At 40.9% G+C, this 20,905-nt stretch overlaps 1 protein-coding gene across 1 annotated transcript in view; it reads left to right on the forward strand.

The window, feature by feature from the left end:
- ror2 (receptor tyrosine kinase-like orphan receptor 2) overlaps window positions 1–20,905 on the forward strand; it is a 67,485-nt gene that overhangs the window by 14,310 nt on the left and 32,270 nt on the right. The window contains exon 2 of the mRNA XM_028602614.1: window positions 12,647–12,718. Within this exon, the coding sequence (XP_028458415.1) occupies window positions 12,647–12,718 (72 nt within the window). The remainder of the gene's footprint in view (window positions 1–12,646; window positions 12,719–20,905) is intronic.

Genomic DNA, 20,905 nt, shown 5'->3' on the forward strand with positions numbered 1-20,905 from the left:
AACATGTTTTATGATAATAAAGAGGCGTGGTTTACTTCATAGGTGTATTTGTATTATTATATTATCTGGGTCACATGACAGTGATATATAACTAAAAGATGTATCCTGGGATTCACTCAAAACTTTAATTTGTTTAAAAAAGTAATGCATAAATAAATAAATATTTTGACTAAAAGAGACGATTACATTGTTAATTGCAATTCTTTCTGAGACATTGAATTGTACAGCAACATCTGGAATTGTCCCAGCTGTAGTGGGACCTTGCTCTTCCCTCTCACTGTTTGGGTGAAGGAAAGAATGACTAAGAGCTGGTTTGGAGAAAGATAAACAATTGACACTAGAGCTTTGTTTTACATGCATCCAAACGCACTCTTTTTCTCCCCGGCTGACCCTGGTTTTCCCCAGACCTAGCTTGGTATGCACACGCTTACCAGAGAGCCAATAAAATGCAAATGACTCAGCTCTTCCCCCATCACGACCTTCTCAGTCTCATTTATTGTCTTGTCTTTGAGACACCAAATGGCCAAATATTTGAGGGGAAGTGCCTCCCTTTTTATTAGATAGCTATTGTTGTTGTAACTCTGTCACAGGGATGGAGTTACCCCTGTGTGAGCTGCCTCTGTGATGAGGGTTCCCAAGGTGGGAAAACAGCATCAGAGCCAGTAAAGGGGACATTCCATGGCAGGCAAGTGATACCATTTCAGACAGTTCAGAGAGGACCATCATACATTATGTCAGAAAGACTGTAAACTTGTGTGTTTATGTCTAGATGATAGCAGTGATCGAGAGCCTGTGGGATGAAAGTAGATACATCTGAACATGGTTTGTGTTTGAGAGGGACTTCACCACCGTCACAACTCTGTTTAGTGCATCAACACTGGTATAGATTCACAGTTCAGATAACAGTAGTTTGAGTTCATGGTTTGACATAGAAAATAACAGAGAGCTTAGAAAGTTAGGTGCCTTAAGAGTTGATTGTGCTTCAAACGAATGTGGGCATGCCCGCCTCCAACGGAGGGAAGGTGGGCAGGAAGGAGGTTTCAACAATCTATAAACTAGAGCTGTCCTTGAATAAAGACATTCTAACACTGATATAATTTCATCGACTAATCGATTAGTTGATTTAATCGACAGATGTGTAAAACTGAGTTTCTCCACAAAGAATCATGCAAACGCACCACTTTAAATCTTGCGTTCACCAGAGATGTGCTCACAAGTCTCTTGGAAATAAATCATTCAGCATGAAAAAGCACAAAAAATTATGAAAAATATTTAACTAAAGAATTCTTAGTCAACTAAGGCAAAAGGGAGACACTTAAGCGTGGTTCACACGGGACGATTTTAAAATTGTCGACCAATTTTCCAATCCTGAGAGACCCCACACACGGCGATAAAAAATCACAGGTCTAACAGTTTTGGTCATACAGTGTGTGGTGTGCAGCACACGGCAAAATCAACACAACACACACGAACCGATTTGACTCCCGATCATTCCCAGGTGCTTTCCTCGCCGCCTCGTCACCTCGCTTTCTGAATGGCTACACGCCACAGTCCACAGGCTGCGTGCTCGTTTGTCCCCGGGGGACACCACACACGAGGAGAAATCGGGCCAAAAAAAATCCAACATGTTGGATATCCCCAATTTGAGATCGGAGCGGTCCCAACGTCCTTCGGAGCAGATGAGAGCAGTCTTAACACACCACACACGGCAGGAATATCTGATCAGATTATTTTACCATAATCAGAGCATCCTTAAGATTGTCGGGAGGGGTGAATCGGGGCTAAAATCGGCCTAATTATCCTGCTGTGTGACTATCTACTTTGAAGCATACTGTCCACTTAACACAAAGGCCACATTAGGCTGCGTTCACATACACTCAGGGGGGTCTGGAAAAAGTGCAGGTCTTTCTATTCATTATCGATGGGGGTAGTGCGTACGCAACCCGACGTCACGCTGCGGTGGCCAATCATGTGCGTGAGTATTAGACTTGTCTGAGTGTTTTGAGGCGGTGTGAGAGTCCCGTACAGGAAACAGGAAACATCACTGCCTCTATCTCTGCCACTAGAACATTTTAAAAGACCAAACACAAGCTCTGACCTGTTCCTTCAGTCCCTCCGTCTCTTTTCTGCCTTTTAAGATCTACAATAAATAATCTGTGACGGAAAACAGTAACTGTGAAATATAAAAGTCTACTTGTGCTACATTGAGGGTTTAAAGAACACAACAGGATGTCAGACAAATGGGCTATTTAAGTGACACTCCCATCGCAATACAACCCTGCAGCACAGTGTTTTTATTTGGGAATATTCAGGAAGACTCCTTTAGATATTTAGGGGCATTTCTGACCTAACAAGGTCACAGAAGGCCAGCATTGTTAGCTGGTTTAGCTGCTACATTTTTAACAAATTGATCCAATATGGCTAAAGCTCTGGCCGTTTCCAATCTAATTAGAGTGACAAACACTCAACGAAAAACAAGCTCTGAATTTAGAGAGAGAACTTTACTGTTAGTGTGCATCAGAAAATTCAAGTGGTATTTTTGCATACAAGCCTGGTTACACACATGAGCAGCCACAAGTGTTGCTACAAAGTAGTATGTCAAGACAATGCAAACTGAGCTCTGCAGAATCGAGGTTCAGTCTGATTTTGGGAAAAATACTGAAGTGCAGTCAGTCAGTGCAGCCAGAAAGACCTGAAACATGTAGTATAACACATTAGATAGGCTTATGGTAGTAGTATAATGTAGTAGTAGTGATTTGAGCAGCATTATTTATTTTTTAGAAACTAAATAGACAGATATTAATGTGTAGCCTACTCAGTTCTGCTGCTTTCAGTATTCTGCTCAATACAACAAACTGCTTGTTGGATTTAAAACCAGTGAAAGGACATTGAACATTGAATTGAATATAAAAGGCAACATGACCGTTACATTTCAAAGTGCAATTTTGACTGATATTTTCTTTCAAGTTACTCAAAAAATCCCAAGTGTCTTGTGCGATGTGTCGCAGCCTTTTGCGATGTGGTGATTGCGTCAGTTGATATTGCGATGAGGATAAAAAACAATATATTGTGCAGCCCTGATAGCAACAAAGAGACAGATATTTTTCTCAGGAGTTGGTGGAGACCAAACCAGAGCTAAAAGGAGAGTGAATATTGGACTTTGACTTCAAATGAATGTTAATGTTGCTCTGTGTCTGCTGGATGAGTCAGGAGGCATTTCCTTCTTAGGAGTTTAGCCATAACAACGTTATGTGAATATGATGGTGGCCATGTATCGGTAAGCTTGTTTTGATGTTTCTGTGCCTTCTTTTGGCCAGGAAATTATTAAAGCTTTACATTTTTGATTGAAAGTAAGAACAAATTGAAAATCTGTCCCAAATATGTTTATAAGCAGATTAATGAAATATATAATGTCTATGAGATTCATTACCACTTAGTACTGTGTAAGTTATAGTAAACAAGTATCAAAACGAATATATGAATTCATACTCAGAGTAGCAGTACATTTTTTGAAGTTTTAATTTGATTTGACTGTTTGGTGTTGGAGCCACGTGACTACGTGAGTTGGTATGGTTGCAGCTTCAGAGCAGTTTGGCTTGTTTTCCCCCGAGGGGCTTCCATCAGATAAACTGACCCCTATAGCTTTTATGATGGGGGGGGGGGCATCGTCTGTGTGTTGGAGGTGTGTGTTGGTCAGAAATACCAGAAACACATTCCAACACGTTACAGTCTGAACTGGAACAATTGCAGATGTTGCTGTACAATGAATTGTCTCAGAAATAATTGTGATTAACAATATTTCTCTCCTTCAGTCACATTTTAAGATATTTATTTATGCATTACTTTTTTAAACAAATTAAAGTTTTGAATGAATTCCAGGATACATCTTTTAGTTACTGTATATATCACTGTCATGTGACCCAGATAATATAATAGCACAAATACACAGCCTATGAAGTAAACCACGCCTCTTTATTATCATAAAACATGTTTTCTAACTGTAAACCCACCCCCCCGTCATTTTTGTTTCTATGAACGTGTATGGGGTCAAGCGCCAAAAACTAACAGTTTTATAATTACAATTTGGCATATCTAAACAAAATCAACAATTACCAGTCATACTCCTTAAGACCTCATGTTAGCAATTAATTGCTGTTAAACAAAGAAACTGCGATTATGTAAAAATAAATTGACAATTGGACAATTATGTAATAATTGTTACAGGCCTATCCACCCCAGTCCTAACTGGCTTGGGAGAGCAATAATTTAGGATTTCTACTATCGTTATTTTATTTTTTTTTGTCTGAATTGGCTTCATTTCACTCCCTTACCCTGATAGCTTAGTCCACCAACATTTAGTTTATTCACACTCATACAAATAAAAATGTAGATACATTATATAATTTGCAAGGGAATGTGAAGGACACTTGCCTAAAACCCTTCCATGGGCTTGAAAAGTCTTCTCCAGGTAGCATATTACAGGAAATAATCACGTCAGTGAAATATACACCATTTATATGTATCCATCAATAATTTTACACACACATCACATTCCACAGGTTCATAATACATGCTTGTGGTGGTGAGTAACATTCATTAAGTTCATGGAAGGCTAGTTCCCCACTTCTGTTATCTGCTGGTCCTACGTCAGCCATTCCTGTTTCAACCAGGAACAGAGTGCTCAGCCCACACCGCACACTTATCTCATTCATCAACAGTTGTGCTTCAGCCACTGACTCTGTCAGGGAAGAGTGAAAAGATTGATTAGATCTTTTAAACATTTGGTTTCTTAGCAACAACACTTTTTTTTTACAATGTTTTGTAGACCTGCACGATAAATCATTATAAAATCGTGATCTCAATTCACCCCTGTTCGCAATTTAATTTTTAAATGACTTATTGAAAGCATTTGACATAAACATGTTTTAATGATGTAAAGACATGTTGAAGGAGTTGAGATAGAGCCTGTATCAGGGCCATATTTAGTTAATGTGTTATATTTCACTATTTCTGGTAACATACTGTACTTGGCCAGTATGTACTTTATTTTCTGTATTCATTGAAGCCTCTGTGTTTACAGGCTTGTGGTGATGTGCTCTAGGTGCCAAAAAAAATATCTCTGTTTGGTACTGCCAATTTGTTTTGTTTTGTCATGGTTCATGTGTGCAATAAACATTACACACACAAAAAATCATGGCAGAGAATCGTGATATCAGTTCTAAGCTAAAAAATCATGATTCATATTTTTCCCCGAATTGTGCAGGCCTAGTGTTTTGCCATTCTGCTGTACTACAACAATCCCAAAAAAAAGCTAATTATATGACTGTATCACAGTAGCCGCTCCCCTATGGCTACTTCTTTTACAAACGGGTCAAATGACCTCCAGATTTTCTCATACACCCCCAATTTGCCTGAATATATATGTCAGTCTCTCCATGGACATACATTGCACCATATTCTTGATCCTAGCACCAATTGTAGGTGCCTCTGTTTTCTTCCAGATGAGAACTATAGTCCTTTTTGCCTGTGTAGCAACACCACATTTTTGCTAGTTTGTTGGTTGCTTTGTTCACCCTGAACAGGGACTGCTAGTGGTCAGATTTGATGTCAAATGAGCTTTTCATGATCACCAGAGGATGATTCCTAGTGAAGTTGGTTACCTTTCCTCTAGTGCCAGAACATGTCAAATGTACCGAGCACATTCATGCTCCCCAGAGGATGAACTCTTTCCATTTTGGGTTTTCCATGAGCTTTCCGTCAGCACCACCCTTATGAGTATACAGCCTTTAACTTGCTGAGCACATTCTGGACTAGGGTTTGGCATTGTTTTGATTTGAACAATTCTGATTCCTATTCTGATTCTTCCTTCCGATTTCAATTCTTATTGATTTTCAATTCCGGTTCTTTGAGGGCTGGAGTTGAAACGGGTCACATGCTTATTTCACAGTTAAGAGGAACATTGGATTTTGATTCAAAATTGGTTTACAGTTTTACCGGGCTTTTTCAACGTAAAATTAAGTAACATTAGAGCGCCACTTACTGAGCTCCACGACTGCAACACAGCAAGCGGCTGCTGGCAGTACGGTAGTCGCTATGGAAACCAAAACTTGTGCGTGTTAAATTTAAAACCAATGATCGGAGTCGAAATGATTACAAAACAATTCCGATAAAGAAACATTTCCATTGTAATGGTAATTATTGAAACGATTCCAAGTTGGAACCGGTTCTCAACAGACAACTGACAAAAACTAAAAAAAGCAGCGACTGGAAAATCAACAGGTAACATCAGTAGGCTATGAGTGATTATGGTCTGTTACTGCATCCATGCAGAATCACCCAGGTCCGCATCGCAATGCAATTATTCATTTCAATGCCCCTAATTCCTAGGGGAAATTACATCCTGTAATTAAAACACATAGATCCAAACCGTATTAAAAATAACCAAAAATGACTGTTTTGAGAACAATGTAGGGATGTCCATATGTAATGATCCTGTTAATATAAACCTTAAAACAGCAGTGTGGTTCTTTCTTTCTAAGAAAGCACTTATCAGTGTAACTGAGGAGTCCCTGAATAACTCCCATGATAGAAAACTGAGAGGCTGAAGGCTGAGAGGGACAGAGGAGGCACAGTGCACTCTGAATTGGATATCTATTAGAGGGAGGTTGACCAGGACTTGACTTATTTAGACTGGGGAGATAATGTGTGTGTGCCCCCCCAGCTACACTGAGACCATAGCAATATATACGTAGTCTGAGCGGCATCAGGTCAAGTGCCAGATTAACAGATAGAATGCAGTTGGTCGTGTCAATACTTTTAGAGCACTTTACACTGAATGAAGACAGCCTTTCACACAACACAAGCTAGTGTTGTGGAGGCTTAATAATTATAAGAGCCATGTAAAAGTTTAAAATGCTGAACATTTAAAGCAAATAAAATTTGGCAGTCTCAAAGTGTGGCCACTTTAATGTGGTTAAATGTGAAAATGCAGCTTTTTATCGGAGTTTTGGCCTCCTGTCAACATTTTTTTTCAATCCACTGCATGCATTTACTTTTTTCCCTGCGCTGTGTGGCTGGGTTGTATCCCCACCTCTGTCAGACGCTGATGAATCTTCTGGTCCACCTTTTGGTATATATATATATATATATATATATATATATATATATATGGGCTCAATCTGACATTACACACACAGTGTCATTTTAGGGAGCAGTAGCTGAGGCCCAAACTAGAACGCGCAAGGCCGAGAGCCACGGTAGTTCTGCTTTTTTCACTTTATAATATTTTTATTTTTTTATTTTTTTTACAATTCAGATATATTTTCAAATTTAGAATATTTATTGACAACCCTAGAAGGGTCCAATATCACTAAGTCCAGTTTGTCAGGTGCTCTTCGTACACACCGTCACCTTGTTACCGTTGTCATAAAAGCTATTCAACGATTCAGTTGCTCAGCAGGATGTGCTTCATTCACCATTCTTAGCCACAGACTCCATACAGCTATATTGATTTCAAAAAAACATAATGGCTGCTTGCAGCTTTATATCACTTCATTAACCACTCACATTCTTGGAGAGAAGAACAGCAGTGGTTGGGTTTCAGTAATGTTTTCCTCCTTTGACACTCTGTGGTTATTTGCTTCCATGCACTGGGGTTTAACTCAACCAGCAACATCATGTCAGCCTCTAAAGTAGCTCTGCCTTCTAAAAATGTTTGTATAACTCCGGTCTGCTCTCTGCAAGCTGTTAAATCAACCTTCGCCTAAAACTCAGGGAAAGGTTGGAAATGAGAGTAGCAAATGTAGAGGGGTGGAGGATGGGGAGAACATAGACAAAGGTTAACACACACACAAACACACACACACACACACACACACACACACACACACACAGCAGTTTGAACAAGAGAGGGAAGGAAAGTGTTGAGGTGTGCCAGAGGGCCCTCTATCCAAACCCCAGTAGATGGAGCCGTGGCCTGGCCTCTCAGCTCTCAAAGGGCCCTTTCATGGCCGAGGCAGCAGGCTGTTGGAATGCAGCAGCCAGCAGTCTTATTCAGCCTTGGATGGAAAAGCATCCTTTTGCCCCAGTCCCTCATTTTCCAAAGCTGTGGATACGTGTAATCAATCACAGCCACTGTCTAAAGTGACGCCTGTAACCAGGCTTTAGGAAACTCAGCTCACTTCTTCTCTCTATTGGTTTACTGACAAAACATTAGTTTATTATATTACAAAATACTACTTTACTACGTTACAGGGTGCATGGTATATAGTTGGGCTCAATGTCATGGCCGTGTCGCAGTAGTCTGTGTTTCCGGTGTTCCACAATGGTCAGGCATACACCCAATACATTACTTACCCACCGTCCCCACCGTTGTTTAGTTTTTATACAAATAAAACCCATTTAGTTCACTTTACGCTTATCAGCCCATTCATTAAATAACAAAACTCTAACTTCTAAACTACTAAGCCTGCTGTCAAGGCTTAGTCAGACGACAGATGCCCAAATGAAGTGTCTGCTCCGTACAGCAGCAGAGTCGCTGCACTGTAACTGAGGTTCTGCAAAGGCCTGCATGGTATTTGTCCGTACAAGCGTGGACAAAATCCAAGAGCACACAGATCCTCGTGATTGGCGTTACGTAGACTCCAGGAGAAACCCCGTAGATTAGTTAACAAGAGGCACTACTTGATGGGCACAAGGGGCCATCATTTCTCCTCCAGGGACTAGATTGGACGGCCAGACACCCCCGGACCTCAGAGCCACAAGCACAGAGTAGCAGGAATACCGGCAAGACGATGGCCCAGGATTTGGTGTCAAAGCCAAAAGCAAAAGCACCTTCTTTGGCAATATTTCAAATTTAATCCCAATGCTACTAGGAAACCAAACCCCTCAAAGTATTTATTTTTTTTTAATCCATAACACTATCCTGGTACCAACATTTCAAAAATGATAAGAAGCATTGTTTTTCTAATGTTTTTCTCTTAGAAGTCAGTGTTATCTACATATCTGCGTTATATATATATATATATATTTTTTTTTATTACACATTTTTGTTGAATATTCCATTCTGATTGGTCAATCATGGCCTTCTTGCCATGGATAGAGTTCTGATCCCAATGGTTTTGGGCGGCACTAAGCTCGGGACCCAGACATGGTGGCTCTGCTAAATAGTCTCAGGAAGGAACTAGTTTTGGTGAAACATTTGCACCCCGCAAAAGAAAACACCTCATACAATATTAAATCACACAATACAGCAACGTGAGATATTTAAATAAGCTGATACATGGTTAAACCTCATTGGCTCTTACCAGTGTATCTCTGTGTGTACTTTGTTCACAGTAATCCCACCAATCTGTCCCAAAACATCCCAGTTAGAGAGGAAATGACCTAAACATATTCTTTGTAAATCTTTACAATCATTCCTGAAAAAATCAAGCAGACGTGACTTCTTTAAAACCATTTTCAGCGTGTAGCTTGCTAGCTCGGAGGTTCTGGTTGTTGTTTCCTGTAGCAAACAGAGTTTAAGAACGGCAACACAAAGAGAGCGGAAGGTGAGGGTCATTCGGCAGAGATGATCCAGTCATTGATCCAGACTAGCTAACTCTAAAAGAAACTACTCTGAATTAGCATCCCTAATTGCAGAGTAGAACTGGACCATGAGAATGACGAAGCTAGCTCAGACAACATGAGCTCTGATGTTACAGTCAAGATACTGCCCAAGCAACGGCCCCGAGAGAAGTTGGGGCTAAAGAAGGAACCTCCTATAGTTACCTCAACTGCCTATACATTGCTGCTATGAACGTGAAAGTAGATTACTGGCCAAATTTCCAACATGGGAAACCAGAAGATCCCACAAGCACCACACCTTCCTGGAAAAACTTCCGACTTCCGCTGTAGAAGCCACGGCTGGGGAAAGAAAAGCTTTGCCAGGACTTCCAAGTCTAAAGGCTGATGGATGCTCTAAAAGTTATTGGTTTGTCCAAACACAGAAGGCTGAAGAGATGCCACATCTGTCAGCTGAGCTGACACAGAACCGGAACAGACTTGCGATGAAGAGACATCCACTGTATACAGTAGACGTACTGTGCAATTTTATAACTTTATCCCGTATGGAATTTTTTTTGTAATATTTCTGTTACAGATTACCATAGATTTTACACATACAGGCCAGTTTAGTAATGAAGAGTACTGAGTCCCTGGAGGAGCGTTGTCAGTATGGTACCAGTTGGGCTGGTGTTTGATACTATTTTATTGAATCTGAATGTAGTTATTATGACTGTTTTAATGTAAACATTTTTAAATCTCGTTGAATTTGGCTATCAAAATTTGAAGCAAAAGATGTAGAACAATTAAAACTATCAGCGTCTAAAAATGAGCAGCCTGCTCACATTGCTACTAAACAAATAGCAACACGAGGCTAAAGATCTTTAGCTGTAGCCTAGCAAATCTCAGTATTTTATTAACCTGGAACCAGATCCAAAACAGAACAGGCTATTGGCTGGTCTCTGTTGAACCCCCACCTTTATAGAAAAGCCATACTGAATCACCCAATCAATCAAACAGACAGTTTGCCTGCAGACTTTATTGAGACTGTTTAGCTGTTCTCGCTGTTATTCCATGTTCTTTCAAGAACAGATCACTCTTTGTTGTTTCCATTAAGTTTTGAGGTTGTTGTTTTTTGTTGTTTTTTTTACTTCTGCCATAAATGTGTAACAGATGGGAGCAGTCGGCTGAGAATGACCCAGGGACAGATCAAAAAAAGACGAGGCTTTTGTTTTGATGCCTCATCCTTGCGGTGGAATCAGAACTGTTACAATTTTTAGAAGACATTGCAAACATGTCTACAAGTTAGGACTGGTCAGACATACTTGCTAAATATCTCCGAGGACTATGCTTGACATGGTTTGGGTGAATACAAATCCACCATCTGCATCTGATGCAGAAATATTCAGTGAAATAATACATCCTTCTCATACTGAAGGAGACCTGTCTCCATATCTGCCTACATCTATGGCTGGATTAAACTCCAATCTCTCCAAGGGAAGTGTGGCTCCTGAAAGGAATGCTGTATGGTTTTGTTCGCTGAAGTCCTCAGCACCACCAATTTCCTCCACCACCCACATCTGTCAAGCACATGCTCTGTATCACAGGGACGGCAGGAGCCAATGCCAAGTCAAGTCGAGTTAATAACCAAGCTATACGTTGTGTCTGCTTACATGCGCCTGATCCTGATTAGCTTGCAGAGAGAGCCAGGCCCAATCAAACAGAGCAGCCAGAGTATCCATTACACATGCTGCTCATAAAAACATATGTGTTGTGTAAATCAGAGCAAAAACCCAGTTTGCCTCACAGCCAAACTGAGAGAAGTGGAAGAGAACACTAAAAACGACTAGATACGTTATATATTTTATTGAGTTGTGTACTTACATAATCCCAAATGTTTCCAACAGTGTTCAAACCCAGAGATATCTGTCTTTTTATTCAATTTGACTGTCTGTTACATTTGGTCACCTGTCGATGGCGTCCTGTCCCCTTTGTGTCGGTCAGACGCTACCCTTTTTAGATATTGGTGGTTTTTAACTCTCTATTTGAACCGGATGACGGATTTTAGTTATCGGACGTCTGGATGAGATTCAGCGTTAGCCTTTTTGGATAATTTGGCTTCCGATGAAAACCTCCTGAACTGAAGAAGTCTTGCACTTATGGTATAACCATACAGACCTCTACACACATCAGACCATTTTGCTTTCTAATGAAGGAGAGGTCTAGTTACCAGGGCACCGCATTTTCCAACTTTATTTTTAGCAAAAGTAGCGTCTCATGTTTTATCCTTGAAACGTATTGCAGTGTAAACACTGTTTTGTAACATTAATTACAAAAAAATGTGACCATTTACAATACATTAGAACTATTGCTAAAATAGTGTCGTCCCGATCACCACTCAATTTCTTTATTTTTTATTTCTATCATCAATAATAGTAACTTAGGGTTGCTTGATTATTTTGGTCAATAACAAAATCACGATTATTAAACACCATCAAAATGTGATTAATTGTACAGCCCTATAGTAACTACCTGAGGAGTCTAGAAACTTTAGCTGCGTTTCTCTAGAACCTAGAAACCTTTGGAGGAACTTGTTGCATTTCTTTGGGGACAAGGGGGAAAGTACAGGAATCTTCAGTATGGGGTTTGCAGGGATGACCGTCGCCGATTGCTTTATTCATAAAACAAGGAAGTACTCTCATAGTGATTTATGTGGAAACGCACACAACAATGGGCTGAAGGAACCTTCTAGCTCCCTCAAAATAGTTCTGTGGAAATAAAAGAACCCAGTACCTTCGGTTGAACTGGGTTTTTTGGGTTGAAAAGTGGTAATACTGGTGCCTTAAAGATGTTTTATGCTCCCAAGAAGATGACCTCTTAATATTAATGGCCCAATGACCTTTTCAAGCACCACCCTGAGGACAGATTTATCATTTGTAGCTTCACTGCAGCGAAGCCTAAATTGTTCCTTATGTAGTTCCTTTTGTCCTTTTGTATTTTTTATAATAATCTTTGCGGCCTCTAGGGATCTCCACCACCAGGTTTGACTTGTGTTATTTGGGCTCTAGTTTTAACTCTTGAATTCTCTCTATATCTGATTCTGCAGCCGATTCAAGTTTGTCAGTGGATACAGATGGTCTGGCTGAAGCTCAGAGTGGAGCTGCACCCACAGCTGAAGGTAAGGGAAACATTTCTCGTTTTGTTGGTTATTGAAACGCTCAGTATCGCCCCCTTGAGGATTGAGGAGTGGTTTTAGGGATGAATGGGGGCCGGGTACTGAGTAAAAGGGGGTTGGGGGGGATGACGGTCTATGGGAGTGCAAGGGCATTAATGGATGGTCGAATGGGGTCATTAAGGATCCGCCTGGAGGCATCGAGGAACCCAGGGAGTGGGACTAATGGTGGGGGCACTTCTTGATGAGCTTTGGCTTCATCATGCACATGATAAACCTTGATTTAGATGGTGTGGTCAGAAATTCCTTGCCTGGAGGGCATGTTGAGTATGTTCACCAGGGTTGCACATTTGTAGTGTTGACACTTGCACTGACCATGTTTGGATCGCCCCCACCACTAAACAGTGTGGGCAGTTGTGTGACAAATGGATTCCTTTGGATTTTCTGGTAATTACATATAGGTTGCTGTTAGAGCTGTAACCATTCCAAATTTTGCTGTACAATTAATTGTCTCAGAAATAATTGCTATTAACAATATAATTGTCTCTTTCAGTCAAATTTAAAAAAAAAATATATTTATGTATTACTTTTGCAAACAAATTCAAGTTTAAAGAATGAATCCTAGAATAAATCATTTGGTTATATCTCTGTTACCCAGATAAAGTAATAACAAATACTCTGCCTATGAAGTAAACCACGTCTCTTTGTTAACATAAAATATTTTTTTCTTAAATGAACATAAAACTGACAATAACCACTAACAGTCATACTCCTTAGGATGTTAGCAATTAATTGCGGTTAAACAACCAAACGGCGATTAAGTAAAAACGTTGCAGTTAGACAATGATGTAATCATTGTTACAGGCCTAGTTGCTGTACTGTAGGTGTCAGTATACAGTATACAGGGACTTTTGAGCCATGGTGGCTGCTGCTCAGGTTAGCCAGAGGTTAAAACACTGATGCTCTTCATTTGTGTTTAACCTGGCTTTTTGTTTGACACAGTTTTATCAAGCTGTTAAAGGTGTAATCTTAAGACACCACATTAATTACACTTTGTTTAAGATGTGATGTGCAGATCGTATGCCCTATTGTTGCCAATGTAAATCATACAAAGTGTCTGTGAGTTGTCAGACATGTTTACAGTGCCTGCTGCTGTCTAGTTTCTGCTGCTAATCTGAATAAATGATGTTATTCCATTAACTGTACAAATTGTTAACGTTATTTTGCCAGTAAGGGTGGCAAATTCCTCTACATAGTTTATCGTAGCCCAATAGCACAAAGCATGTCTCATAGGGCTGTACACACACAAACTTATAGAAGAAAGATAAACTTCATACAAAGCATTACAAACTGGATATTTGACACATACAATAGAAACAGTGATGAGCAGCATTAACAAAACATACAAAAACGTACCGAAGTGAGACAATACATATACAAAAACATACATGACAGACAGTACATATACTGTACATGACCATGCACACAGACTGAGTAAACATGGATAACTGTTGTTTAGTATTTAGGGCAGACTAAATAAACGTGAAGGTGAAGGCTGTAGTAAAAAATATATTTTTACTTCTGATTTAGGGGGTCTACAGTGTGTCCCCCAGCCCAGCCAAACTGTTGACATGGCCACCCTGGACAGGTCGTCAGGCTGTCACAGGACTGAGGCCGCGTTCAGATCGGCTGCGTCAGCCGTTACATGATCTGGCACAAGCGCAGGTCTTTCCATTCATCTTGAATGGGGTTAGTGCATTTAGGCTGCGGTGGATGTACGCAAAAAAACGCAGCGGGCCTGCAGCAAAAAAGTTGAGACCGACTCTGCTTTTGGAAAAACGCAACACCACGTCACGCTACGGCGGCCAGATTACATATTTTGGTCTAAATGAGCTCTGACACGTAGAGACAGACAACTGTTCACGCTCACATTCCCAGTCAATTTTCAAACTAACTTTCCTCAGTCAGTCTTTCCTCCAGAAGCCAAGTGTTAGTGAATTCATGGCAAGAACCAGGCCTATCAGCTGCTTTAAAGAGTTCATTAATGGTTTGAAACAGGTTTGTTAATGTTTATGCCTTCTGGTTAAGCCCTGTCCTCTCAGCTTAGCTCTGTCATGCAGCATGGTGGGTGTTCAGCGCGGCCCCCTGGCCTACAAGCATCAATCATGTTAGAATTTAAGGGGAGGCTTGAATCCTGCTGCAGCAGGGTCTGTTTAATACCCGGGTGGGGAAATGGAATGGTACAATGTGAGGACTGTTTGCATTGACTGTCACTACTCCAAGGACTAAAGTGAGCACTGAGCAGTAATAGTTTTCATGAACATTTGGGAATCATTCTTAAGAACGGAAAGAAACACTGGCAGAGCTCTCTATGCAATTCTTCTTTTTTTTGTTATAAACATTATTTAAAGTGTCATTTTAAAGCACAGCGTTTATATATGTCCAAGAGTCAAGATTCCTTTATTGTTACATCTCAATTATAACAAGTATAAGAAAGTCTTTTATAAGAGTAAAAGACTTTGCTTTTGGCTCCTTTACATTGCAGCAATAAAAAAAAAGATACCAATGCAGTGCATTACAATCATATGCAATAATATATAATAATGTAAATAATGTGCATATTGTTTGTTCTGATTTCCAGCCACAGCCTATCACTACCCTGTACTAACGTTACTCTGTACATAACGTTAGCTCTGTGATGTGAAGACCTCACAATGCCTTGTGTTTCTCACTCCCGCTAACTTCATGAAATGAAAAATTAATTGTTCAACAGATGTGACATGACAAAAGCATTTCGTTTTCACATGCGGGTAGGCCAAGGCGAGAAGAGGGAGATTAGCTAACGGTAGCCAACATATTTATAAAAAAAATGACATTTGAATAGTAATTTCAGCATTCGAATAGTATTGATTTTTTTACTATTCAAATTATATTCGACTTTCAGAATTCGTTTCAACAGCCCTAATGTGTATGCCATTTGTAGGTTTTTGTGTGTTTGTGTATGTGCCGCTACGTCTGTGTGTGAGTGTGTGAGAGTCACAGACAGACAGCATTCATTGTTCATAAGCCTGGTTGACTGATGAAAAACCTGTCCCGGAGCCTGCTGGTCCCGTACCATGCAGTGATGCATCCAGTCAGGATGCTCCTGTTCTGCCTCTGTGGAGAGCCCACAGCATCTTGGGCCCCCAGCCGAACTTTTTAAGACGTCTGAGGTGAAAGAGGCATTGCTGTGCCTTTTGACTTGGCCCTTGCCTTCAGTAGGTACCAACAAAGTATTGAAGTTCCTTACCCCAATTAGCCCCAATTGTTAAACTGAAGAATAACATCAGTAAGCAGAACAATTTTCAAGGCAAGCAGATGTCAAATGAGAACTTTATTTATCCTGAGGGAAATGGCTGTGCTGCAGTTGCAATACAAAGGTGGAAGAGTGCACCTACAAAAGTCTAAGATAACAATAAGGTCCAAAATATATACACTGTATGCAATGCCAAAATCAGGTTATGGATCATGAAATAAAAATGGGTTAAATGTATTAGTAAAAGTATTAGTCTTGGTGTGGTATGTATAAAGATGTGTATAATATCAAATCTGAAGTATAGGTAAGTGTAAGAGTGCATGTGTAATGACAGAGTCTCATCAACATTCATTCATTTATTGCGATATCCTGATGAATTTTAGTACTCTATGCACATTTGCGTGCAATCATCGGAGATGGAAATAGGACTCGGGTCGGCCAAGCAACGGGAGATCAGAGACGATTGTTCCCAGGCGGGTGGACCGTGTTCCGTGCAGCCAGAGCACAGGACTCCGGTATAACGAGGGGAGGCGGACTCTGTGTTTACATCAGTGATGCTGTGATGCAGTGGCACCACCACTTTTAGTTTCATTTGGTGCCCTGAGTAGTCATTTCCTAGACAAATGGGCTGCTTGTCCAAGTGGAGCAGGCTTTGGAAAGTTGCCAGAGAGCTGGCTTTGAGAAAAAGCAGCTTTTCATTGGTTGCATCTATCTCTGGGGGATAAGATTAATCAATCAAGCACTTTGGCTTGATATTTGAGACAGTCATGCCTCCATAAAAGTACCTTATTAGTCACAAAGTAGCTTTTGACCAGCAATGATGATGTCTGAGTCTCCCAGTGGGTTATTTAAAAGTGGGCCCAGCGTGCATGCAGCATGCTGCCTTTACCTCTGCAGGATTGCATTACATTCTATCAGAGAATGGTGATTGATAATAGATTTGGAAGTGTTGCAGCAGTGTTCAGTGGGCTTCAGATTTTGAATTCCTCATGCACACAGACATCGACACATGTCACAGTCGTTGTGCCAACACCACTGACACAGGACTCACTTCACTAACATAGACCACAGCATTTATATATAGAAATTAGTTCATTGAAATGATGATAAATGAGCGAAGAGAACGTGAAAGACGTCTAACCGGTGCCAATGAACCGCAAGGCTTAATCCAGAGTAATGGAAAGGCAGTCATCAAGTTCTGCTGACTGTGGATACTGTGCTTTTTCTCCACGATGCTCTGTAAGAGACGGCGCTTCTGGCTGTGGCGTGGATTAGTTTAGATTGTATAGCCCGTTTGGTTTTCTGCAAAAAAGCCTTTTTACTCTGGTGGAAATAACAAACGTTTAAACTAACACTGTGATATGCTTGAAGTGTTTTATATCTATAAAATGGCTGCAGTAGTAGCCTATAGGCTGTGTTATGGGGGAGGAGGGAAAAAAAACACAGGCTTCAGTCGGGATTTGGCCGAGAATTCTGGGGTTTCAGGGCCTTGATTTTAAGCCCGAGCAGGGCCCTAACTCTGCCATTCTTATCACATAGCTACTTATCTGTCAAGTCAATTTTATTTATATTTCAAATTTGCATCAAAGGGCTTTACAATCTGTACAGCATTAGACGCACTTTAATACTTAGACCCTTGGTTTCCATGTTTTTATGGTCATATTGTCATGACATATCCTGAATACAAAGCAACATTTTTCTTGTCGTTAAAGTTTTTATTAACTCACAAACACATTAACAGACGGTATCATCACACATGGTTAGTTCAGTCCTCAGTGTTGTTCCTTTAATCACTGCTGCTAAAAACATTCCAGCTGTTTGGGATCTGCACGTCAGCTGTTTCATCTTTCCTTTCCTGCAGTACATCTTTAAATGAAGGATGAAGACGTTCTAATTAAAGAGCTGCGTGGTGGCATCCCTCATCTGTAGCCTGCTCTGTGGACAGCTCGGCTGGACACCAATCTCGGTTTTTTCCATTGCGTAAACTCCAGAGCCTGGCTGCTGCTCCCAATGCAGATGGTATTACTTCTGAGTGTGTTTATCAATGCCTCTGCACCCCAACCACTCATTTGTATTTCCTTATACAGTAATCTGCATAACAGATCCTAGCAGAGAGTCAAGAGTACTGTAATAAGACAGGGTGGAAACTAACAATATGGCTGAACCATGAATGGTCAATGTGCCAAATTGTTACACATCAGCGGTAGAGACGAGAATGTGAAGTCCTGGATATTAAATGTTCATCTGCAATTTTGTGTGCTCCCAGTAATATTTGTTTTTAAAGTGTACATAGTTAAGCTTTGTTTGAGTCAAATAGTTATAGTATAATAATAGTATAATAGTAGGACTGTTCACGCAGCGTTTCCTGTGGAACCAGATGTTTGTTTTGCGGGGCAATGTTCCTTTAAAAGGAATATAGTAATGACAATGGAGGCAACATTTTTTTTATAGTACAACTAAGGCTTGCCCCTTGGCATTTCAGGCCAATTTGGGCCCCATCAAGTCTTCCTGTGTTTAGATGTTTTTTGGAAGCTTGTCTTATCTTTCTCTCTTTTTTCTCTCCTCTTGTTCCCCACCTCTCCTCTCCTGCTCCCCTGTACACTTTCCTCTCCTTTCCTCCTTTCTTCTCATCTGTCCCTAACTGGAGTCTCCTGTCTTCTTTAGTCTCTATCTATAACCAGCAGAAACACTATTCAATTTGAAAGCCTTTTTAAAAGAGCAACTGCCAATGGAGAAACTCCAACACTCGACTGTGGTGTATCTTCATCACTCACTCAGTCTCTCAGCCACTCAGGGACAGACTTGCATGTTTATATGGCTGGCCAAATATCTCCAGCCAACATTCCTCCGTCAGCTCGGCCGTGCTGAGATCCTATCACAACCCTTTGATCAGCACTGTTAGCCTGACTGAATAAACAGTCAGACTGAATCTGAGGCCACTGAATTACATTATGTTTGGTTGATCCTAGTATGTCATTCTGAAAGGTTAACACTGGAAACTCTAATATTTAGCTAAGCTAACTGCAGGCCTGCTTTAATGGCGCTTTTCCATTACATGGTACCTACTCGCCTCGCCTCGACTCTACTCGCCTTTTTTGGTTTTCCATTACGAAAAAAAGTACCTGGTACCTGCTAACAGGTACTTTTTTTAGTACCTGCTCAGTCGAGGTTCCAAGCGAGCTGAGGCGAGCCGAGAAGGTGACGTGAAACCCTGCAGGCTGCTGATTGGTCGGAAAGAAGCGTCACTGATCACTGCATTGCTAGTAAGAGACGGCATTTTTAAATAGTTTAGCCAGCGGTGTTTTTTTGCTGCCGGAGGCTCCACGCAGAGCTTTCTCCGTAGCATACAATTGGCCTGATGGTTATACTGGTGCGCTGGTGTGTGCATGTGTGATGTGTGTGTCGAGTCGCCGAGTATGTGTGTGTGTGTGGGGAGCTAGTGAGCGAGGGAGAAGTGAGAGAGTGACGGCGATTATCTCCGCAGCGAGTAGCAACTCTAGAGTCGTATGTATGTGACCACGGTGGGAAATCTGGAGCAGTGAACGTTAACTATCTCTTTGATATCATGTTGTTTACGGAGACGGAGAACCAGGAAATGCATCAGGGATATGTCAATGGGAAAGCAAACTACTAAGCCACGCCCACGGCAGTTGCTATGACGACCAGCCACGCTGAGGCGATACTAAAATCTGCAATGGAAAAGGGACGCACAGCGAGTCAAGGCGAGTAGAGTCGAGGCGAGTCGAGCAGGTACCATGTAATGGAAAAACGCCATAAGTCTTTCTTTTAGCAATTTCTCAAGGTCAGGTCTTAAGTCTTTACAAGCAAGCTTCATTGAAAGTTCAGGACACAAACCCTTCCCATCATGCTCTACAGTGTGCACCCAGCTGTCCTGGAGGTCCTGCCTCTATCTCAAGGGAATCTCAGTGATGCTGTGATTTGAACTGGTTTACTTGTGTAGACCAGCGAGCGATAAGTTTGTGTGTAATAGTTCTGTGCATGTTGAGGAGCGTGCACATGCTGTTGTGTCCACTGCTTTTGGTTTACATGAACACCAACAGTGAGTACTACACAGTGCTTTTTGGAGTTGGTTTAACCATGAATGTTGCAGAACAAATGAGCTTTCTTTCAGCTTTAGGATGATCTGATGATGACATGTCTGGTCAATTATTAGGTATATATTAAATATTGGGGAGACAAATTTCCATTGAGTTCCCCATCTCTTGCGATCCCTGAGAAAAACTTTACAGCTAGCTACAGAAGGAGCCAACTTTAAGCTCTCTCCACAAAGCTGGAATGGTCTGCATGTTTTAAATGATGTCCTTTGCCCATGTCCATTCAGGTTAACACGGATGTCTACGCATGGCTACATAATGTATGACTGCACAGAGTGTATTCACTGACAGCAGGGCTGTAGTACTTGAGTCCGGACTCGTACTCAAGACGTTTTTCTATTGTCTTGGACTCGTCTTGGACTCGTTTGTATCTGGACTAGACTTGTCTCGGACTCTGCCATTGGACTGACCAAATATTGTATGAAGCGCACTTGTTCAGAAAACAGGTATTAGTTTAATTAAAAATCCATCTAGAACGGGTGTTGCCATTGGTCGCCTGGTAAACACCTGGCTGCGTTATATATCTCAATCATCAGACATCAATCAGTTCCATTTTGGCCACAGACACAACGTCAGAGAGCACTTTGTACTCTGGATTCTTCAGGACAAGTCCTAAGTTCAAGAATGGGAACATATCAGTTTTTCAGAATATTATTGTTACACCAGAATAAAAAGACTCAACATCTAAAATGTGAAGCTGCACTTCAGCTTTATGTGAGTTAAGTGAAATTGTTATACTAAATAATATGGCCTAATTTGATCCTACAGTGTTGTTACTATGCA

This window comes from Perca flavescens, chromosome 16, assembly GCF_004354835.1.
Source record: "Perca flavescens isolate YP-PL-M2 chromosome 16, PFLA_1.0, whole genome shotgun sequence".
In the NCBI taxonomy this organism is placed as follows: domain Eukaryota; kingdom Metazoa; phylum Chordata; class Actinopteri; order Perciformes; family Percidae; genus Perca; species Perca flavescens.